Source organism: Python bivittatus, unplaced genomic scaffold, assembly GCF_059951505.1.
Source record: "Python bivittatus isolate LINGU-HERP-01145 unplaced genomic scaffold, Pbiv_v1 ctg000190_np1212, whole genome shotgun sequence".
Taxonomy (NCBI): Eukaryota; Metazoa; Chordata; class Lepidosauria; order Squamata; family Pythonidae; genus Python; species Python bivittatus.
Window position 1 is genome coordinate 2,696,324 of NW_028277042.1, and position 24,809 is coordinate 2,721,132.

The following is a 24,809-nucleotide window of genomic DNA, read 5'->3' on the forward strand; positions in this document are numbered from 1 at the left end:
AGCAGTAGGTATCTCTTAATCTTTTGATTAGTTTGGAAAAGTAGAAAAACATGGAATCCTTTTTTGGGCCTATCAGCTGTATCACTGTTGCCAATGTGGGCATTAACTAGATACACCATAACGTTATAGCACTGGAAGAAATCATGAGTCCCATCCCTTTCTCAGTGCAGGAATCCAAATGAAAGCATCTCTAACAGGCAGCGGTCTTGGGTCACCTTCACTGCTTGATCCAATCCAGTGAAGGTGACCCTCCACTTCCCTAGACCACTTGTTCCATGGTTGAACTTCTCTTACAGTCAGGAAGTTTTTCCTAACATTTCACCAAAATCTGCCTTCCTGTAACTTAAATACATTTTTTAATGTTCTGCCTTCTGGGATGACGGGTCTTGGATCTTCTTTTATGTGACATCTTTTCAGATACTTGAAGAGCACTTTCCACCCAGACTTTTTTCCTCCATGTTAAACATCCCCAATTCTGTCACTCTCTCTTGATCAGAAGTTTTCTGACTTCTGATCATCTTCTTGCCTTCTTTAAGACTGTTCCATCTGGACCCAGGATTTAAGAAACTGTACTTCTGCTGATGCAACCCAAATTTCCCTTTACCTTTTTGGAAGTCACACAACACTGCTGATTCATGTCCAGGTGTCAACAAGGATTATTCCAAAAGATTTTTCACAAGGATGGTTGACAAGCCAGGGAGTCCCCATTCTATAACTGTACATTTGTACATTCTGGGAGTTGAAGTCCACACATCTTAAAGTTGCCAAGGTTGAGAAACACTGCTCTAACCTATTATGATGACCTTGAATTTTATTTCAATTTTCTAGGGCAGAGTTTTTCAAAACATGTTCCATGGAGTTTTGAAGTGCCAAAAAAGTTCAACTGAATGCAGTATCTTTTCTATCCCTAGAGCATTGCTTCTTGATCAGCAGTTCAAGAAATTTTTTAAAATAGGTTCTGTGGCCTGAAAAAGTTTGAAAACCTCTGTTCTAGGGTGTTAGTCCAATTTTGTTTCTTTTGCACATTGGATGTACGTTTCTTTCTGTTTCTTATCTAAGTTATTAATAAAAATGTTGAAGAGTACAAGATGTCACACTGCCTTGTGGCATCACACTTAAAAACTCGCTCCAATCTGATGAAGATTGTTGATGAGATCTTCTTAAGTACAAAGCTCAACCCAGCTCTGTATCTACTTGTCCTATAATTGAGCCCACACTTTAACTAACTTCATTTAATTGACTCTGGCACACTAATTGACTCCAGATTGAAGGATGGTGACTTCTTATACTCCCTTGATAGATTAAGATTAATCTTAGGATATGTCTAGCTAAATATAATTTAAACTTGATTATGTTATACCTGAAGGAAGAAGAACCTGCTGGCCCTCCAAAATTATTAGGAAAAAATATTAACAGGCAGGAGACATATTTTAAGGAAATATAGTAAACTATTTTAACGGAGTGATCAGCATGTCATTATTGTTCAGTATTTTGAAAGGTTATCTAATTCTGTGTTTCCTGGATTCCATTTCCTCCATATAAAATGTAGTAGTTTAAATGAAATGAAGATATGTTGAGTTTTCAGACTGTTAGAAGCATCCGTTATAAACTACGAGAATGTCAAAAGGATGTTTCTGTCAAGTCATCATGAAAATGACATGATTATATAATTTATGTCATGACTTCTGACACAAATGCATAAGTTGCAAATGTGCTTGAGGGTATCATGACTAACATGTCATCATTTCTCCACCCACCCCATTTCCAGACACCCAGGAATACAAGCTCATGAAAATAGAAGTCGCCCTTAGCATGGCTGGAGCACAATTCTGCATCAATAATATTTCTTGTTTCTGTCCAAACAGTTCTTTCTCTGGGATTCAGCAGTAATGCTAGTTAAAGCTGTGTTTATACATTGCGATAAGCTATTTTTAACCATGCTTTATTGCTTAAACTGCAGGTGGCTGAATTCTCACAACATGCTGTGTCATAGAGCAAGGGTGTATAACCTTTTCTGCAGTAAGGGCAAAAATGGAACTTTGAGTGAATTATTAGGAGCCGTTCCCCCAAAAGGAGTGGAGGGCCAGGATAGAAAGTGGATTTTCTTCATATTTAAATGCAACTAAATTAAAGATAGCAAACATGCTTATTCTCCAGTATTTAACATTTTTTTTCATTGTGGCATCAAGTTTTAGAACCTGTCAACAGCTTTTGGAAATCAGTGGAAATCAAGGCGTTTGAAGCCATGTGTGTCTGCATTTGTGGTTGCCTGTCATAAGCCACGCTTTGCCAACCCATCACAATGATTGGGTTCACACATTGCCCTTAGCCCCAGCCAAACAAACTGCCTTATGTTGTGGTGCTGTATGTGAAGCCAGCTCAAATCACCCTCATTGTCACGTGGAAGTAAATGTTTCATTACCGGTGGCTGCAATGGTGCCCTTGTTCTCCTTTCAAGCTTGCCATGCTCGACGAGGGGTGAGTTATCAGTTCCAGTAGAAGGCTTCTGGTCCGAAAGTTTAGCGAGAACAGCCTTCTCCAACCTAATGTCCTCTGGAAGTGATAGAACCACAACGCTACAGTTCCCAGCAACCATGACCGACCTTTGCAATCCTACTGCATTGGGAGGCCTCCTGGTTAGAGAAGGCTGTGCAAGACAAGACCATCAGAAAATGGATGACAAATGCAAAGATGATGTGCTTGAGAGAGTGACAGAAGGAGGCTTCTCAGGAGTGAGCAGTGATTTCTTGCATGCTAAAGGGATGCTTCGCTTTTAATGTTTGTCTTCTGATATCCAAATGAGGAACCTGGCATTTAATAGGTCATTGGGGGAAAAGGGAGAAAAGGAGAGGTGTGGTGTAGGTTCCTCATTAGAGGCTGGATAAAGGCAAATTGTTGCCTAATTGGTGTAGTTTCCTGCCTTTTGAAAGCTAGTTTCCTGACAAAGAGCACAGAAGTGGGCCCTTGGACCTGTGGTAAAAACCTGACAGATATTTGCTTTTTTTTTTTAATGCTGTCCATCTGTTATCATTTCTTCTGGGTGCATTCATTCAGAGCTCCATTATCTTTAAGGAGAAGTCTGAAGTTTGGAAGGGGGTTTAGTTCCAGAATTCCTTGCAAGGGCGTGAGTCAAAATTGGCAACCGGGCAGATGGAGGGCCATGATGCCAACCCCACCTCTTTTATACCCACCTACAAAAGGCTTGCATCATGATGCTTCATCCACCATCTTGCGGATTTTGACACACTCGTTTCCCCATGGGCATCTGCGATGTGAAGATCAAGCACCTCTGGCCAATGTGTGATCAGCATCAGTTTGAAAATACTGCATCAGGGTACATGACAAAGGAAAGGCGCCCTGCTTTTGCGGGGAAGGGTAGGGCTTTCCCCCTAAACTTATTAAAATTCTTGGGCAAAGAAATAGCTTTTGAACTTTCTTGTACTTGTTTCTTTCCTAGCAGGCTGAAGGGCGTGGATGAATATCTTTCCTTGTACCATCCTCTCTCAAGAGACCTATAGATTCTCTGGCTTCCTGCGCTTCAAATTAATCCCAAAACTGATGTCTTTTGCCTGCCAATTTATGGGATTGACTTATCTAAAGGGGGTATATTGTGCCTTCAAGTCAGTGTTGACTCCTGATGACTGCCTGGACTAATTCCTGCAGTTGTCTTGGCAAGATTTTGCAATGGTTTGCCATTTCTTCCTTCCTAGGGCTGAGGGAGAGCGACTGGCCCAAGGTCACCCAGCTGGCTTTGTGTCTAAGGCAGGACCAGAATTCACAGTCTCCTGGCTTCTAGTTGAACACCTTCACCACTACATCAAACTAGTTCTCTTATTTCAGTTAGCCTTGACTCCTGATGTCTACATGGATGAGTCACTGCAGAGTTTGGAAGTGGTTGGTCCTTGCCTCCATCTTCCCAGGGCTGAGAGAGAGTGACTGGCCCAAGATCACCCAGCTGGCTTTGTGTCCAAGGCGGGACTAGAACTCCTGGTCTCCTGGTTTCTTGCCTGGTGCCTTTAACCACTACACCAAACTGGTTCTCAGAGGTATATTAGCTAGGTAGCTATTAGAATCACAAAAGATTCCTTTTCCCATCTACTGGATGCAACAAAATATTATAAAAAGGGCTGGCTATTAATTCCCTTATGTTGGAAGTGTAAAATGAGTGAAGGGATACTTAATCATGTGATACAGGCTTGTCCTTCTTTTGCCCTGTTTTGGTTTGATAAAGGGGTTGCAAAGATCAAAATAGTTTAAAGATATGAATGTACTTTGGAATTGCATATCCCAGCCTTGAAACTTACTATGATAAGAAGAATTATGAATTTATCAAGCATGGAAAGCAGCATTAAAAAGAGTACTTTTCAGCTGAGGAAAGAGAGTTTATAACCTTGGATCACTGATATGCATTTGATTTCCATTTATACACTGTCTATCAATGTATTGGTGAGAGATCTTGGGGAGGTTGGGAAAGGCATGGAAGAGAGAGGAGACATAAACACTCAAGAGAGAGAAGGCAAGTCTAGTTGGCAGCTGATCTCATAAACCGCAACTCTGCCAGGTGGCAAGAAACCGGGAAGAAGCATTTCAAATTGCAGACAAAAGCTACCTTAATGAACTTGCTAATAAATGAGGGTTGGGAATTCCTCTTGCCATTTCTAAGAGGAATTATGTATTTACTCCCTTAGTGAAGTCTATATAGTCACAGCTTTCTTCATCTTGCCCAAATCGGGTATGTGTGCATATGGGCAACAGTAATGGAAAATTGATCAGTATGATACTGTGTGGCTAGAGTTTAAGGTTGTGTTCAAAAACTAGGCAGTGTTATTTCTTATATGCAACATAATATGTTCGTCATTTTCCTGTTTCTTGCATAAGAAAGCAATAGAAATAAAATCACTCTGGGTATATTCTTGATCACCCCTTTGTGTGCATCTGGTGTCTAAAGATACAAAAGCTTGACCCCAGGCCCCCCATTTCCTTGGAAGGAACTGGGTCAAAAAAATATGGGTATTTCTTCGGATGATTCTGACAGGGCCTCTATCCATTAGATTTAATGACCAAGGCAACTGATCAGAGGTCCTTATTTATTTTCTAACAGAAATGCTAGGCTATGTGTGTGGGAAAAATGCATTCAGCAAGAATGAAATAGTGCAGGCATTAAATATTCATGAGGCATCTTTGAAATTCTGCAGCAGAAATGGTTTAATATGCTCTTACCTGGGAGGTGCGGGGGAATGACGGGAAAAATATAGGTGTTCCTATCTTTATTTATTTTGTACTTTAGACTTCTTTTGATCCTTCCAATATAGTCCATAACTCTCACTACATGCAGATGTACTCACCATAAGGGTCCCTTTGGGGTAAGCCATGTTAGGCAGAGCTCAGAAACAGAGTATGAAACAGTAACCCCCCCCCCCCAAAATTAAAGGCATGAGATCATTTTTTCCTACATTAGCTAAAACGAGTTTATGCCCACGCCATTTGCTATACCTCTCTGCACCTTTCTCTCCTTCAAACTATCCTTGATTCCACCACTATATCCACCCATTGCTTCATGGATTGCCTTTTGTTCTTTAAAGGTCTTACCATTCTCCTTTTCAGGATCTGTCATCCTTATCCAACCATGATTTACTTGGATTTCCCATTCCTTTTGATCCATTCCCTCTATCTTTCGATATTTGTTCTGTAATCCGATCCCCATTCACTTTCTCCATCTGACCAAAACCACCACGGAGTCCATATTCATTCATTGCTCATTCACTCTTGACCCCATCTCTTCATGCTTTCCTTCGTACACTTCTTAGGTATCCCATTCCCACTGCAGTAGGCTTCTCCCGACATACCCAACTCTCACTTCCATGAAACAGAATGGGGAGAAGTGCGCTCCTACGCATCGTTGTTTCCTTTTGGCGCTCATTCATTCAACACACTATCCACCTCCTTTCTATGAGCCTTTGTACTTCTTAAAATTTCTCCAAGCATTTTCAAGTAAGCATTCTGCCTAATGACAGAAATGCAAGAACTTGCTCTTGTTTCACTTGTTTCTCTTTTCTTTATACTGGCCACTGACTGAAATTAATAAAACCTACCTCATAGTAAAGTTTATAGATAAAACTTGCAAGTGTTTACTGCATTGTTCCCTATCTTGGTCTTTGAGACATTAATCAAGATTGTAGGTTACATCATACAGTCTAAAATTCACTGTAGATCGTTCAGGTTCTCAGCCAACAACGTGGGTTGTTCTGCACCCATTTTACACATACATTCACCTCTGCAATCAGTAGGACCTCTGACTTCTCTGCAAACTTTTCATACATAATGCGCTTTATTTTAACAATCCTTTGAGGGGAAGAGGGTATACCTTTATTTATCAAATCAATTTAAATAGCCACCCAATCAGATATGACTCACAGCAGCATGCAGATAAAAAACAGGCATAGCAATAATATGTCAGTGGTTCAAAATCACTGAAAAATAAAAATAAAATAAAACTTAAAAATAAAATAAGAGCTTTCCAAAAGGCGGGTAGAGTTGGGATCATTTTGATCTTGGAGGAGAGGGTAAGATGCTGTTATTTTCAGATGTCTGTTAAATATGAAAGAAAGCCTTTTGCAGTGATTTATGTCATTTGCATATTGATGCCATTAGGTGATGATGTAAGCTTGCTTGAGTGGCATTATTTGCATCATTTTATTTATTTGTTGGATTTATATCCTGCCTTTTGTAACAGAAGTCAAGATGGCATACCACAACACCATCTCTTCTGAATTTTCCCCCAACACCAGCTGGTCTGCCACATTCAAAGTCCACTAAATGGGGATCCATCAAACAATGTTTCATTTTACATTTATCCACAAATACATTAAACAAGGAAGAGGGGTTTATATATCCTCATCTTACTCCTTGCCCAATGCTGAACCATTCACTAGGCTTTCCATTTATTCTAAGGCTTATCATGTACTTTCTCTAAATCTACAACTTAGAATAAACTTTCTTTCTCAGACTGCAATTTCTCAGTGGCCTGCTGAAGAGCAGAAACCTGGTCTGCCCTTCTCCTGCCAGGCATAACGTTGCACTGCTTTTCCCAAAATTTGCTAATTGTCTCCTCTTGTACCTTTTCAGTCTGACTTCTGCCCAAAGCCTTCCCAAGCTTCTTTCTTCCTTCCTTCCTTCCTTCCTTCCTTCCTTCCTTCCTTCCTTCCTTCCTTCCTTCCTTCCTTCCTTCCTTCCTTCCTTCCTTCCTTCAAATTTATTAGCTGCCCAACTCCAATGGATTCTTAACAAACTAATCCCCCTGTAGTTTTTATATTCACGCTTTTTTACCCTTCCCATTGTATGAAAGAATGGCATTTTCCCCATTTGCAGGCACAGAGGCAGTCTTCATCCACATATTAAACTACTTGCAACCCACATCCATATTTTAGCATGTCTCATGTTACCCTTTCTGTACCTACAGCTTTATCCTTGTTTAACATTCTCACAGCATTTATGACTTCCTTTTCATCCATTTTATTTTTGAAAACAAACATTACATGTTTTGATTTCACTATCTGGCATGTCGCTGTCATTCTCATATGATCTGTAAAATAATCCTTCCAGCTTTCCTCGATGGCAGTTTCATGCCAACTTAATTCTTAACTATTATCAATTCTATTCACTCTGCTGGAGGCTTCTTCTCCCACTTCTGAAATACTTTTTTATTCCCATCAAAATTGTCCTATATTTTCTCTGCCTCTTTTACTCTGAGCCATACCTGTTCTCTTTGATTTTGTTATTTGCAGCTATGGCAAAATCTTGATTTAGCAGCCTTGGACACCACAGACTTTACAAGCAGTGCAGCAAATTTCCACAGTGATTTGCATCATTTGCCTCAATTTATACAATTGGTATTGATTCTATGCCATTCCACCAATACTTTTATCCAATAACTTTCTCTTATCCTCATTTTTTCAGCCAACATTCTCTTATATGTATTTTTTTCTTATCCATGGTTTTTGACTTCACTTCGCCAACATCTTTTTCTGTTGTATGGCACCTTTTATTTCCCAAGTCTCAATAAAGCCAAATAAAAAGACTTGAGACGAGGCTTCTTTAAGATAACAGATGTATTTTGATCAAGACACAGCTGGGTGACCCCAATCAACACATTCACAAGAGAGGTTGATGAAATCACACCTTACAACACAAACATCAGAGACTTTATAGACATGTAAATCTGTAATCAGATAGTACATCCCCTCACACCCATACAAGGGATTTTTGGGACGGTCTGAGCAAGTGAAAGGTGGTTCTTAGGAAGGTAAACTTAAATGTAACTTATTCTTCTGGTTACCAAGAGAATGGCATACAAGATTTTTCTTATCTCTCTCTCTCTGGAATGCAGGGCCCCACGACTGTTGCAAAAGCTTGGTAAAACAAACAACTTGTATTCATCTAATTGTTTCTTCGAAGACAATCTGGCATTCAGCAAAGAGATAAGGGGGGGGGGAAGAAGAAACCAGTGCTCTTTACAAAGCACCTTCACTGTACTTCCCATTAGAGTAACTCCACACGCTTCTGTGGCACTCTATAATATAATTCTTTTCTTTGTGCTCCAAATAGCTTCCATATCTTCTTATATCTATTTTCTATTCGTTCTTTGGGGAGATTAACCTGTCGTCTAATACTCTTTCATTCAGGACTTGTATTTTCTGTTCCTGCAGTCATTCTCCTTTCACCCTTGTTTCTTTCACTTTCTTTTTCTTCCATGTTTCCAACATTCCACCCTTGACATTATCAAATAATAGCCTATTCAATTTTCAAAACCTCCCATCACTCATGTATCCTCCACCAATTCTCTTGAATGTTCATTATGCTGTTAGATTTATATTCATTCCTTTGCCATGCATATGTATGAATAGACTTATGCTTAACCATGTGTTCAAAACAAAAAGGCCTTTTTTCTAAGAAGAATCTCACCAATCCCCAATCTAATGCATTCTTGTATCTCTGAATCACCTAATTGCTTTCTTTTTATTCTTTCATCTGGTTTCCACCCATCCATTCATGTCACTTAGAATTATTTTTCCCTGGGAACACATTCATTGAAAATGTGTTTTTTTCCCCTAAAAGTCATCTCTGATTCTTCCATTATCACTATTTAGTGCAGCATAACATGCAGCCTATGGTTTCCTACTGTTGTATGCATCCAGAATAACACAGAGGCCTTCAATTTATATTGACATCTGTTTTAGTTTTTTCATTCATAATTCCCTGCATATAATCATCAGCTCTGCCCCACAAATTCAGTCATTTTCATTCAGAACTGTTACATCCTTCCCTTTCTTTTAGTTTCACAGATCCAAAACATACCCATTTTCTTTATTTAATATCATGTATTAATTCATGCTGTTTCCCATTTATTCCTCATACATTCCAAGTCCCACTCTTCCATTCACCATGGTGGTCACTAGATGGGCCCATAGATATTGTCCTCTGCTGCCCTTGTGGCTTTAATCAGTTGAGGCACTGATTAAAAGTAAAAAAGTAGGAGGAAAGACATCATTAATTTTCACCCAAGGGTCTGCCAAGGCAGAATAGTCACTCTCAGATGTCTTCCTCAGATCTTCATTGCTTGCAGTCTGTTCTCCAGGAGAGAAGTAATTGTGCCTAATCATCAGTTCTAATCCAACCTGATGAAAGAGAATCTGCTTCTGAATTTATTTCAAGGGAGAAGCAAATGTCTGAGAGATTCTAAAGGATGGAGGGTGATATTCTTGCATCTATTTACAAGGTACTGTTTCATTGCACAATCATCTCTCCACCAGTCTGTAACTTCTCTGGCTATCTGTGCTTTTGTTAAATCAGTAGTGAAAACTTTTTTAGATTGGTAAAAGTGAGCATCCTTAGAGGCTATGAGCGACAGAAGGATTAGAACAGGTAACAACACAGCCAGCTCCACAATTTCTAACAACAAAGTTAGTTCACCATCGCTGTCAAAGAAGTTCAAAAGCAATTCTCCAGCACTTTGAGAACAAGGAAGAAAAAACAGAAGCCTCTTTCCAACAAGAAGAAAACTTGAAAAATAACAAGGCAGATTTCAACCCAGCATTAACTGAAATGTTCAAAGACAACACTCACGTACCAAGAGCAGTCCAGATGGTAGAACTATCTTCAAACTATTCCACTTTTTATTGCAAAGTAGGGGACACAGGGTTGAAGGACAAATTATGTATAGATTCTCTGCCCATATATCATATCTTTGAGATAGACCAGGTTAGGAAACTCACTCCACAGTAAGACCAGAACTATACATTACTGAGATAGCCTACAAGAACAGAAGCTTGCAAGTCTGATTCCTAGCTCTTCCTAGGACTTAAGAAATGCTCTGTCATCTTTGTTTGCCTAACTTTTTCTGAATATTTGCTTCAACATTGTCTCACTGGCTCCCTACACCATGGAACATGTAGTTGTCTTGGAGAAATGCCTAGGGTCTAACTCTTCTCCTTGAGAATGAGCTTTCTACGTACAGGGTATGATTTATATGGAGTTGATGAGATCTCCATTAAAGTGTTGCACTGCAGACTGTCTCTTACGACTGTGTCCCCCTGGACCAGTGGTGCAGCTTCCGACACCTTGCCTGGTACAATGGTAGAGTACCGATTTGGTACTCTGTGATGCCTGGCCAGTGATCTCCTTATGTATAATGGATGGTGATGAGGTCATTAATGCATCATGCTCCTTTTCTGCTCAGTCACAGAAGATGGGATGAGGGAACACCTCAGATTCTTGGGGACTGAAGATCTTCCATCAGTGAAGGGCAACAGTGGATGGTTTATGTCCACAATTTTTTTTTTTTTTAATAGTGCCCTACATTTTGGAGTATCTGGGGAGGAGAAAAAAATCAGTATTATTGAGGGACACTCTTCTTTTCTGCTTTTTTCCCTTAATGCCTGGAGATTTGGGGAGGCATTATGGGGAATTATTTATTTATATTATGGGCATTATTTATTTTACTAGAAATAAAAGAATCTTGCGGGACACTGACAGCTCAGAGTAGGATCATGTATTTTAAGATCCCAAGGCCACTTATGTTCAAGTTAGCCTCTGTAACCCCCAAAACTCCTCTGACTGAACCATTGAGATTTAATGCTGCAGGTTTTTGTTGGAATTTGGCAGCAAGTTTCTAAAATTGTCTGGAAGCTCATCTAAGTTAATCTCTTCCCCCATGTTTGGGCATTTATATGAAGAGGAATTATTTCTATATATATTTTTAATTCTGGGCCCACTTATTTTATAGCGTGGCCTCACCTGCTTCCACCCTAATGTATATTGGGGTTACCTTGGATATATGTTTGTAAATGTTTCAGTTGCTGGAATTCTTATTATCTAATCCCTTTCTTCTTGAAAAAAAAAATCTTGCTAAAGAGGCTCTGTGAGAACCCTGCTTAGAAAATGAATTACAGTATTTTCAGTTTTAAGTTAGAGGCCAAAAACCTGACCAATGGTCTAAAGTTGCCTTTTGCTTCAGGACAAGAACAGGCAACCTGTCCCCTTTCAGATGTCACTGAACCACCTTTCCCAAGAAAATTCTGCAGTGATTGGAACTGAGCCCCAAAGATGATCTGGGGAGTGAGTACAAACGTAGCATCTGTCTCCAACTTCTTAAAGTAGTTTGTGTCTTTTCCCAGAATTGTGGAGTTGGCACCAAACCATTGGCTGTGAAAAGCCTGGTGAAAAAGAGACGCCTTGACAGACTTTGTGAAGGCAGAGAGAAGGGAAACCGGCACAGCTCTGGTGGGAGTATGTTTCATCACCTGCGAGGGATGCACGAGAAAGCCATCTCCTGTGTGCTGATAGACAAGTCTCAGAAGCAGACTTGCTTTCAGAAGAGCTGCTCTGCATCTTGATCTCCAGCACAGAAAATTAGCAATTCATGATACTTAATTTATTAGTCTTCATTTGCAGAAGCACAGGAAGAGTCTGCCAAATTTCCATTACTAATAGTAGATGTAATCACAATGGATTTCTGTCTAATTCTCCCCCCCCCCCCCCCCAGTCTTAGGCTTTCTTTACAGTGAGGAAGGAAAAGAAATTTTTTTGCAGTCTTAGACACAAACAAAGCACCATTACATGCAATAATAGACATTCATACAGTTTGATCTGGGCAGACCAAAATGAACCAGAATTATTCATTAGTGGTGATCTTGCTACAGCAAACTCCTTAAAGATATCCTCCAGTATTTTGTCACCTGTTAAATCATGTTAGGATCTCTCTCTCTTTTTTTTTTTTTAATCTGCGCTCAGTCGTTACTGACTCTGCAGTGACTGCTTGGGCGAGTCCTTGCAGTTTTCAAGGCAAGGTGTTTCGGAAGTGGTTTGCCATGGCCTCCTTCCTAGGGCAGAGCCCAGCTGGCGGGGTTTCCGTTGCTTCGCGCCCTTTTTGGGCGCGCACGGTTTTTCGCGCTTACCGGCAACTGCTCCTGACTCCTTTTTGCAAGGCGCCGCCAGCATTTTTCCTCCCACCGGAGTGAGAGTCCCCATTTATCTACTCACGTGAGTTTTCGAACTCACGTGAGTTTTCGAACTGTTGAGTTTACAGGAACTGGGGAAGAAACAGGAGCTCACCCTCCTAATGCGAAGGCTGGACTCGAACCGCTGAAGCGTCGACCATTTCTGGCCGGCAACTTTCAGCGTCATTAAGCCGCTGCGCCACCACGTCCCCATTAGGATCTCTATTGCCTGGCAAATAATTTACTTAAAACCTATCTGAATGCCGTGGGAAGGTTTGATTAAAAGAAGAGGCAAAATAAAATCAAATTTGGCTTTAATTGGAGTAGAATTCACAGTATAAAAGAACATGCATAATTTCTATTGTCCCAAGCAGGCTGAGACTTCCTGACTGAAAGTGTGCCTTGATCTGCAGTCTGGACTGTCTTGCTGTTGTTCTTGGGCTGAACCTGACATTAAGTGAGGACTACCTGTATCGTATTGTTGCACTTTTCTACTTCAGATATACTTTTTGGTGCCTTCCTAATAAAGCTTCTGAGACTCCTCAAGTTCTCAGATCAGTATTGCTTACTTTAACTTGTACTCTTAGATATGCAGAGTATTATAACTGTCCAGCCCATTATTTTGGGGGAGGGGGGAGCATTTTTAAATCTGTTAATCATTTCCAAGTTCCCATTGCGCTCTTGGCAACTCTTATCTCACAAACCTGCTTGCTCTGTAAGATCCACTCGCTCCTGACATTTAGTCAATGCACAATTTAGAAGTACTCTGTGTGCTAGATTAAAATATATTGCATAGATAGAAAGGATAAAGGGACAGGCTTGAACTGAGCTTTGCCCAGTATCATGATAAAGACTACATGCCAATTTTTAATAGGCTGTGTGCTACATCTTTTGAAGGAAGGTTTACACTTTTGAGGATAATGTTTAAGGCAGTGTTTCTCAACCTCAGCAACTTTAAGCTATGTGGACTTCAACTCTCAGAATTCCCCAGCCAGCATGTGGAAGTCCACATAGCTTAAAGTGGCTAAGGTTGAGAAACACTAGTTTAAGGACTTGATCGTGGCTAGAAATAAGGTGGGAGAAGAGATAAAAATGAATTGTAGTAAAAAGAATTTCAGTGCTTCCAAAGCTAACTTTTTCTAAAATTAAACCCCTGGTTACAGCACAACTCACAGAACCAGGGCAGAAGGAAGCAGAGTGATGGTAAAGAAGTAAACGATTCTTAATAGAGGCTGAATCCAGCCATTGTGGTTTATTAGACCAGTTTTGTTTAAACAAGGTTTATCAAGGAAAGCATAATTGGGCTGGGTTCACAAAATAGGTTGGATCAAAACTTCTCAAATTTTGTGATATCACAACCACCTAAAATAATACATGAATGTGTTTGGGGCCACACAAATGAAGCTAATGACTTCATTGGGGTTAAGCTGTGCAAGAAATACATGTACCACTTCCTCTAATTGATTAAATTGTAAGGATTTCACAACTTTATGGTTTCATCAGAAATTTTTAAAAAATCAAATTGAAAACCATACTATTTACAAGAAAGGAAGAGCTTGATTAGTTTTGGGAAATTCCTGAAATCTTGGTTTCATTTTTGAGACTTCTCTTGTTTCTTTATCAATACTTGCTTTGTATAGCAGTAGCTGAAAAAAACTATGACTCTCACAAATAGTATATTGCAAATGGAATCAATATGTTTATAGCCCTCTCATGTAATACTTTTGTACTCATTTGCACATTGATCCAAAATTCTGGCAGAGACATAGTTGCAAATTTTATTTTCAAACAAGGGTTAGAAGAGATATCAATTAATTGCTAATAGTAGGATGGTATCAGCTGTCCATTTAACATCTGTTAAAATAACATATAAAAATCCTGAAGTTTACTAACACATATATTTTTACAAACATTCAAAAACTATAGGAATACTAGTATACTGCTCCATGTCAGGCCAGTGGAGATGCTGGAGACACCCAAATATTTCCAAACCCAGCTGAATCATCAGAGTCCAAGAGTTTTGTTCATTTCAGTTGCATTTAAAACCCAATCCATGAAGTACATAATGCTTCAGTCAAAGCAGGTTACAAACGTGATCAATGTTGGAATAGTAACTTCGGTTTTCTTCAGGGTATATGTTAATCTAGACCAGAAGATGGTGGAATTGTTTTGAGAAGTTGCAACGCCTTGTATTTTATTACACAGTACATATATATCCCCCCCCCTTTTTTTTTTTGGATAGCTCAAATATCAAGCAAGTAATATGGAGTCTCCTTTTATATTATCTTTGTGAGGCCTGAGATGAATGGCTGGTCAACATTTCTCCATAAATTCCATGATTAAATTGGGACTTGTATCTGAGCCTACCAGACATGGGCTACCTATCACTGCTATTCCGTGCTGACAGATGAAGTATCTCTTAAGCATTTTGATATTTTTCTTTCATGGTATATATTCTCTGAATGAGGAAAACATCTCTGGGTCAATTTTTTGTGGCTAGGTTTTAATGTCCCAACTGGAGGGTCTAGACCAATAATTTGACTCTTTCTAGAGCACCTTCTCGAGACTGGTTACTTTACTTGTTCCCTAGAGCACCTTCCCCAACCTGGTACTCTTCAGATGTAATAAGACTCCATTTCCCACAGTTCCCAGCCAATGTGCTAGATGGGAATTTAGGAAATGCAGTTCTTGCACATCTGGAAGGGGCCAGTTTAGGTGAGGTTGTTATAGAGCACCATCTCCTTGTCTGAGAGCTAAGACAGAGTGTCAACAGATCTCAACTCCTCTTTATTGTCTCTGTTCTTCCAAAGGAGGCTGTGATGGGCCCCTGTTTAAAAAGAAAATAATATAGAAAATAATATTGTCATATATATTTTTTTAAAAATGTAAGCATGTAGGGGATGTTTAACTTTACAAGCAGATTTCGCAAAGCAAAAAATCAAGATGCTAGTCCTGAGCCTATGACTAATCCTCCAAGCCAATTTAGAGACCTCAGCAGTGCCCCAAAGCATGAAACAGGAAGCTGCCTTTAGACCAACATGGACAATTGGTCTATCACTCAAACAGACAAGGGACTTTCCCAGAAGATGTTAAGGGATGAGTATGGAATTTCTGCCAAACTGGTACCCATCCTAAGTCATGATCCTGGCTATGGCATGTCTTTGCGCTGGTTATCCTTCCCTTCTGTTCTGCCCCCCTTTCTCTGCCGTTCATTCGCAACTCCTTCTGTTTTATTGCTTACAGATGACGGGAAGCTCTCCTTGGAAGAATTCCAGGCCTTCTTTTCCGATGGGACTCTTAATGAGGAAGAGCTGGAGAAGCTTTTCCATACCATCGATTCTGACAACACCAGGTGGGTCTCTTTAGATTTCTTAACTGCTTTGCCCCATCAAGACATTTATTGATTTCTCTTTTCTTCCTGGACCGAGCTGACATGTCAACAGTGATGGAAGAGCCACTGTGCACAAAGAAGTTAGATTGTGAGGGCTCTATGGGCATGTGGTGGCAAGGTTTTCCTTTGAGGTTGTATGGGCACTGTTATTAAATGGGACTTCCTGGTGGGTTCATACCTTGCCAGGGGCTGCTTTTTCCATTGTTGCCAAGTTTTTTTTCCAGGCCCAAGATAATGGTTTAGAGATGCTTTGTACATTCTTGAATAGTTTGAATATCTAAAGTATCTCCCTCAATGCCTTTCATCTTATGTCTGTCCTCAGGACCTCAGGCAACGTGAAGGTGCCCTTGTCAAGTGTAATGGGGCAATTGACCACAAAGAGGGGGGCTTTTGTGGTTGTGGTGTCCCACATCTGGAACGCCCACTCTAGGGAGACATGCCAGGAACCTATATTGATGCTTTTGGATGGCAAACAAATATATTGCTATAGGCATTTCTGTATTTTTATACTCAATTGGATTTTGAGGGCCTTCTGTGCACTGGAGTGATGGATTTTATGTTTCCTATAATTGCCTTTTTGTGATTTTGTAATTGCCTTTTATTCTTTGGCCATTTGTCACTTGTCATTTTTTTAGAACTTTTAAAATCAGTGGTTTTCAGTCTTTCGTCTCTCAAGTCCACTGATCTCTCTTGTCAAAGAAGTTGTGCCTGACCACGAGAGAAAGAAAACTCCTACTTTTTTCAGAGAAAGATCTATATGTGCTTACAGTCATTATCTTAATATAATGATACTACATTTTAAAGCTTAATTAAAGTTTCATTACCTTATCTTCTGATTCCTCCCTGAATCCTAAGCCTGCCACTGGTTGAAAGTCTATATTAGAGAAGTAATAGAAATATGTGATTTATTTTCATGAAAAATGACACAGTCATACCCAAAAAAGAAAGACTTTCACACAAAGGCTATGCTGGGAAAAAAATCTGCTCGCATCCCATGATCAATTCAGTACAGTCCAACGTAACAAAACGGAATACATGATCCTCAGAAAAACCTGCCAAATGTTGTTATTAATGGAGAGCAATCTCTTGCATTTTTTAAGACCTTGTTTTCAAAATGTATTTCACAGGAGAAATCTGATGAAACTGTTCTGGGCAAAGTGTGGTATCTTTTGCATTTCTGTAGCTGTGAGTGTGGCCAAGGAGTTTCTAGATGGAAGTCCTCTCCTTTTATGATCTTTCTCCAGAAGTCTAGAGTCATTTGGCTTTTTTCTTGCTTTTCAAGGAGAGAGAAGACAGTATTCTACCCAACGTATTCTAAACATAAACTCAATTACAGTCAAAGACCAGCCTAGAACAATGCCATATAAAAAGTAAGGAAATAATATGATATGAAGGAGCAAACATACAAAGTCAACCATATTATAGTCAGGACTGCCACAGTAGGGGCTAAAAGCCAGAATAATGATAAAAAGAATCAAAGCTATAAAATTATATAATAGCTGAACCAAACCTAACTAGAGATAAAATGAAGAAGAGACAGATAAAATTAGAACCACTATAAAACTGCCCTATATAAAATATACTACAGCAGTGTTTCTCAACCTTGGCAGCTTGGGGACGTGTGGCCTTCAACTCCCGGAATTCGCAGCCAGCATGATGTACTATGTACTAGACAGTACATAAAAGCAGAAAATATCAGTGCACAAAACAAATATAAAAAGGGCTGGCCAAAGAGGGAAAACATATATATAAAAAGCAATTAATTATTACAGGAGAAGCTATTATAAGGAAACTTTGCAAAAAAAAAAAAAAAGCTGAGAAAAAAACAGTTATTGCTACCCAACCTGGTGTAAGTGAAGAAGCTTGAGACGAAAGAAAGGCTGTCTTTCAGGCTCAAAAGTTGCAATGGTTTCTTTGGGTTTAGACAAGTGGGTTGAAAAGTAATTGGGTTTTTCTCCAGTCTTGCAGAGGCGAATCATCTGTTAAGCAGCCAACAGCCTCTTTAGCTTTCTGTGCATCTGTTCAGCCCCAGGGGGACCGTCAAGAGAGAGAGTGCTTTTCCAGGGACTCTCTGGGTTGAGAAATAAGGGCTGCGAGAGGGGCTGCGGGCTGTTGGAAACATGCAGATGAGAAATCCTCCTCCTCCTCCTCCTCCTCCTCCTCCTCCTCCTCCTATGCCTTGCCCAACACTGACACCGAAGAAAACTCAATTAAAAAGAAATCCTTAAGTATGGCCAGGACAAGAGGAAAAAAAGAAACAATAGATGTCTCTGCTAGAAGGGGACATCTTTTTCTTTTTTGAGAAATTGCATGGCAAATTTTAACCAAGTGTTGCTTCACAGGTCCAAGAGAGATGCTTCTTTTAAACTGAGCAAACGTGTCTGGGACTTCCATGAAAGAATTAAATAGGAAGAAATCACCCAAGGGAAATTTGCAAAGAGCAATGGCCATGTCAAGTAGTGTGAATGAATGAATGAATGAATGAATGAATGAATGAATGAATGAATGAATGAATGAATGAATGAACGAACACACATACAGAGAGAGAGAGAGATGATGATGATGATTACATGCCATCAAGTAGTGGTCGACTCTTAGCGAACAACATAGATAGATTTGTTGTTGACCATTTTATATTTTCTATCGATATGGTTTTCTTGGTAAAAATACAGGAGTGGTTTACCACGGCCTTCTCCCGTGCAGTATGAATCGATGCCTTTGCCATTGTGGCCAAAGTGATCCTCTGCCCCTGGCATCTTCCTATGGAGCTGCTGCCCATATAGGTGCCTGCTTGCTTTAGCTGGCCAGTGGTAGGACCTTCACACCTTGGGTGACCCTGCTAGGAATATATATCCAAATAAAAGGCTATGTTATTGTAGAAGGACTTTTTGGTGCATTTAAAGTAACTGCATGAATAGGACTTTTGCCTGTGGAAGCCATTAGGAGAGCATCCTTCTACCATAATGCAAAGCCCTCATCCAGCTTTGTTTCAGTTCCTGTTCAGGCAGGGTTTTGTGGTTGGTTTGTTTATTTGTGTATTTATTTATTGTAAAGAGTTATAGCAGTTCAGGTAGTCCTCGACTTATGACCATTCATTTAGTGACCCTTCAAAGTTACAAGGTTGCCAAAAAAAGTAACTTATGACCGGTCCTTGCACTACGACTGTCGTAGCATCCCCATGATCACGTGATCCAAATTAGGCTGCTTGGCAACCAGCATGTATTTACAACAGTTGCAGCATCCCAGGGTCATGTGATTGCCATTTGCAACCTTCCCAGCCAGCTTCCAACAAGTAAAATCAATGGGGAACTGCATGATTCACTTAATGACTGTGTGATTTGCTTAATGACCACATGATTCACTTAATAACCATAGTGATTCACTTAACAAACTTAACTGCTGCAAAAATGTTATAAAATTGGGTGCGGTCACATGATGCCTCGCTTAATAATCATACCACTTAATGACCAATTTTCCTGTCCCTATTGTGGTTGTAAGTCGAGGACTACCTGTGTCTAAGTTCAAAATAAAACACTTACTGCTTTGTAGGGTTAAGAGTCGCTTCAGCAACTGAGATGGCTAATAAATTGATTGATTGTTGATTGATTGATTGATTGATTGATTGAATAAATAAGGAGAATCAGCAAGTAGTCTGAGAGAGTGCATCAGGGCACAGTGCAGTCTTCTCTGCATAAAAGCTGGGAGGGAGAGAAATCCAGATTGCTAACATGCCATACTAAACCATGGTTGGCTTAATCATGTTCTCTTGAAGCAACTACAAACAACTTGGTTTTGGTAACATATGAAGCCAAGTCAGGGGGGAAACACTTTGGGTGGGTTGGGAGTGCACTGAATTGGGGGGGGGGTGTGTGGAGCAATGGGGCAATGTGGGCAGGCCTCTGTGTTGCACTGGGAAGGCACCAACTGCTTGTTGGATGGAATTGCTTTGACTTACTTTCCTTGAAACCAGCGCTTAACTGTCTTAGGCTATGTGTTTCCTGTTTGGAAAAGAAAGAAAACCACCAATAATTTTCAGTGAAAGTATTCAGAGCAGATCCAAGGTCCAGAAAGAAAAGGGGGGACTTATGGGCTGCATTCCCTGGTCTACACCAGTGTTTCTCAACCTTGGGAACTTTAAGATGTGTGGACTTCAACTCCCAGAATTCCCCAGCCAGCATGAGGAGTTGAAATCCACCAATCTTAAAGTTCCCAAGGTTGAGAAACACTGGTCTACACCCTACAACTGCTGTATATTATACAAAACAAAGCATCTTTAGAATCACAGGGTTTGGATTTCCACATTTCCACATTGCACTAAGCGGAAACAAATCCATCTTATGGGGGATTCCTGAGCCCAGCTGTGTTTTCAATTTATCACCCAAATCATGACTCCTCCAAGACCCAGCGGTTGTGCTTCTCAGTGCATAGTAAAATAACAACCGGGAGAGTTGGGTTACCCCAGCCGAATCATCTTTAGCATTAGCTGCTAAAAATAACATTGCTTTCTTTAGGCAAAAGAAAATCATTTTACAGGAGTATTAAACTTCTGGTCTCATCTCTCACTTTTCAGCAGGCTTAGAATTTGCTGGGTGGGTGGGTATGATGAGACAGGGAATATATTCACACATATTAGACATTATCTCCCAAAAGCTGAGCAGCAAATATAATCCTGCAGTTCTTTTGTATTGATTACAGAAGCAGGTTATAGGGCTGGATTGCTATTTTAAAAAACCCATTTTCTGCTTTCAGAAAAAGAGAATCCTTCATATTCTCTTCTTTCTGTAAGACACCATTGTACACAGGCCCATAAAAATTCTGAAGGACAAAATATTAGTCCTGTGTATTAATAAAATGATCTGGATACTGCACTGCGATAAAATTCATCTGCTTAGCATTTCTGGCAGAAAGAGGGGGAAAGGATTGCGGTGATCTTAATCAGCGATCTGCAGTCCAAACTGATTGGGTTGAACCTAGCAGAAGAAAAGTAGGACATTGACGGTGTCCAGGAAAATGCCTCCCAGTTGTGGCATAACTGGGGTTTTTGGGTTGTCAATTGTTGTTGTTTAGTTACTGTACCTAAATGTCTACCAAATGCAAGAAGTTGTGTGTGTTTATTGGTGGTGTGTTTGTTGTTGCATGTCTATGCAAGAGCAGGTAAAATCACCTTCAAGCCAAGTATGATTCAGGTTGACTTCATGAACATGATCATGGCAACACTGTAGGAATGGCTTGCCACGGTCACCTTCTGAAACAAGAAGAATCACATCTTTGACCGGTGTTCTTTGGAATTTCAAGTTCCTGCCAGGAGCCAAATAAATATCCAAGTAATGCTGTAAGATGTAACATCTGCCCAGCAAGATAGCGTCTTACAAGGCCACAGTTGATATAGCCAAAATAATTATTTTAGAAGTTTGCTTAATCTGTTTGTTGTTCCACTATTGCATGAATAGCTATAGATATGATTTCCAAGACTCTTTCTATAATCTACTGATTTCGATCATTAGAGCTCTATATTTTGTAATTTTTTCCTATTCTTTTTCCTCAGTTCTGCTGCCATCATCATCATCATCATCATCATCCCTTCTTTGCAAGGACATGATTGATTGATTGATTGATTGATTGATTATGTGCCATCAAGGCATTTTTGACTCCTAGCAACCACATAGATAGGTTTTCTCCATGATGATTGGTCCCTAATCTGGTCTTTTAGATCTTCCAACGGTGCAACCAATGTCACTGTAACTGAGTCCACCAACTTGCTCTGGTCGTCCTCTTCTTCTCTTTCCTTCCACCTTTCCCAGCATTGGGACTTTTCCGGAGACCTGCTAAGTCTTTGCATAATGTGTGGGAAGTAGGATAATTTGAGCCTGGTCATTTGTGCCTTGAGTGAGAACTCTGGGTTGATTTGTTCGATGATCCATCAAGTTGTTTTCTTGGCTCTCCATGGTATTCTCAGGAGTCTTCTTCAACACCAAAGCTCAACAGCATCAATACTCTTCCTATTCTGCTTCTTCAAAGTCCAACTTTTGCTTCCATAGAGTGTCATAGAGAGGACCATGGCTTGCACGATTCTGATCTTTGCAAGGACATGGGGGGAGTCTTTTTTAAACGGTTCTGCTCCAGTTATGTCTTCTGGAATTATGAAATTGTCATCCTGCGCTTTCTTGTGTGAGTGTTGGTCCTGAGGGCATCTTTTAGGTGAGCATCTCAGCAGCTTGATGTTGGTTGCATAGGTCAGCAGTAGTTTTGATACTGCCCCACTTTCTCTTATGCTTTTAATGTCCGGGAGGACATGATTTGAGTTCACATCTTCTCCTTGGAGTTGATTTTAGAAAGCTCATTGGCAGCCTTTAGTGCATAGGCACTTGGTCTCTAAGCAGCCAGATGGGTGAAAAATAATGTCAAACTAAACTAGTAAACAAATAATACCCCGTCCCATGGAGTCTATGTCTCTCATAATGGGACATGTAATAATTTGACTCCAGCCTCCAGTTACCACCATAAAACAGCAATGGTTTTTGTTGTTGTTTGTTTGTTTTTGTGGCAGGGGCTGTATTTCAATTTTATTTATTTGTTTTGCAGAAATGCTTGGCCCCTGCTCCTGAATTGCCCCTTTTCTACGTTTCTACAATACAGTGATCCAAAACAAACCAAAAACGCTAGATGCACGTCACACAATAAGCCACCCCAAAACAAAATTCAGCTTAAAACTGACCAAGCTGAAAAGGTTCAGTAGATGCAACCACTAGATTTTTGGCCAACCCAGTTAAACATGCTTTGCTATGGAAACGGAACATGTGTTCAGGACAAAATTCAGCAGCATAGTCTTGTAAGGGGAGGGCCCTCCATTCCCAAAACTGAGGCTGGGGGTTCTCCAACTCTGTTGCAAAATGTGGTCACCTTTATCTAGGATATAGTCACACACAAACAGATTAATCTCTCATTTCACTGATAGAGCGTGAACATGTCTGAAAGTCTTCCATGGCTTTATCCATCACTCTGTCTCTCCTCTATCCTTTCCCTCAGAGATTGCTCTAATAATTCCACGCTTCAAATAACTGAAGGCTTCCATCTCTTCTCCCTTATTGCCTAGAACGCCCTCCTACCATCCTCACAGTAGGAATGCTGGATAATATTTTGTGGCCCATACTTTTAAGCAATGCAGTCTCATTCTCACTTCCCAGATTAGTAATTAGTTGAAAATGTGTTTCTCATTCAGACTGCACGTTTCTCTGAATATTGCAAAGTTCTTTCTGGCTCAGAGCTAAAAATTGCTCTGAGCTCTTGGGGCCATGCTTCAAAAGGGTGGAGTCAGGGGAAATAAAATTCACGTAGGCAAAATTGGAGAAGGTGACTTGGGTACCATCTTGAGATCTTTCTTGGGATTTGTTTTGGTGGCTTGCAAACTGGAGTCATCTTTTAGTTCCTTGTTTTGTGTGACCCACTGCTTCCTCAGCAGTCTTTCCACCACCACTTGAAAACAAAGCCAGCAATATTGCTGCCCTCACACAAGATCATATTCATACATAAATTTATTGCTTATTTATTTATTAAACAAATTGATATGGCCGCCTAATCTAACCAATGGAATTCTGGGCAACAAACAAAGATAAAAGCACGATACAATTCCAGGATCCAAATCACTTAAAAGTCTCTGGGACTACTATTGAGGGAGCAAGGATCAGGGATGGGTCATCACCATCTGGAGAAGATTGTTCTAGTACCTGTAGGGATTGCCATGGTGAGAGATGTTGGAGGTTACCGATAGGAATTTTGATGGCTAAAAGAAAGAATAAAACTTGGCTTCTATGAGGTTCTGTTCTTTCGGGCACCAAAGGAGAAGTGGTCACAGAGGCACCGAGCCCTGTCACCAGATGGGAAGAGCAATTCTGCAGTGGGCCATTTGGAGCCCTGTGGGTCACTGGCCTCCCTTGGGCTTCTCCTCCCTATGAATCGTAGTGTTTATACAAGAGGACTTGTACCATTTTCTACTAGAAATGTCCTTAACCTGGCTTCAGCCTGCTTCAGGGGCAGACTAGCCTCAAGATGGAAACTCTGGGGTCAGTATGTATCCTCAAATCAGGAAGCAGGCCATCTCAGAGTCGGGACAAGGGGGTTGGGCAGATAAGTGTGTATTTTAAGAGGAAATGTATGCAACAAAGACTTGTAAACTCTATGTCACCGAAAATGTATTGACAAGAAGGGAAGTAGAAGAAGGGGAAGACAACAGATTAGAGCAGTGTTTCTCAACCTTAGCAACTTTAAGATATGAGGACTTCAACTTCCATGCTGGCTGGGGAATTCTGGGAGTTGAAGTCCCCATAACTTAAAGTTCCCAAGGTTGAGAAACACTGGATTAGAGAGATGGGGGATAGCTAGAGTCAAAGATTACAGGAATACATTTGGAAGAACAAAGTTATTGCTAGAGATAAGTCAAGATGGTGAGCATTTGTCTGTATTGTCACCTAGGATCATGCCTGATTTGACAGCACTAACTGTCGAACAGGGTAGAATTGGCCACAGGTGAATCAACCCCCAAACCGAAGGGGTGTCGTTCTGGATCAAGCCTTCACATTTTGCGTGGGCTGCTGTTACAGCTGCATTTCACGCTGTCAAAAGCGATGAAGCATCACGCCACCTTGTAAACTAGAGAGCATAAATCCGACGGGGGATATGCAGAAAGTCAGCAGACCCACTCGATCCTGAAGTGAAATTGCATATACTTTTGGATAGACAAAGCAGCTGGCCTTTGGGGAACAAGCCTGCTCACTGGAGCAAAGCCTCTGAGACAAGAGACACAAGTTCAGAACTGATAAATCAAGAGAAAGGAGCTCAAGTCTGCAAGTGTTCCCTGTTAATTATCTCTCAACAAGGCTGGGATATAAATTTTAATTGCTTTGCTTTCATAAGCCTGTGGTTTTCTT

At 40.4% G+C, this 24,809-nt stretch overlaps 1 protein-coding gene across 1 annotated transcript in view; it reads left to right on the forward strand.

The window, feature by feature from the left end:
* The window catches only part of NECAB2 (N-terminal EF-hand calcium binding protein 2), a 181,052-nt gene that overhangs the window by 50,977 nt on the left and 105,266 nt on the right, over window positions 1-24,809 (forward strand). Inside the window, exon 3 of the mRNA XM_088136366.1 lies at window positions 15,738-15,846. Coding sequence (XP_087992492.1) covers window positions 15,738-15,846 — 109 coding nt within the window. The remainder of the gene's footprint in view (window positions 1-15,737; window positions 15,847-24,809) is intronic.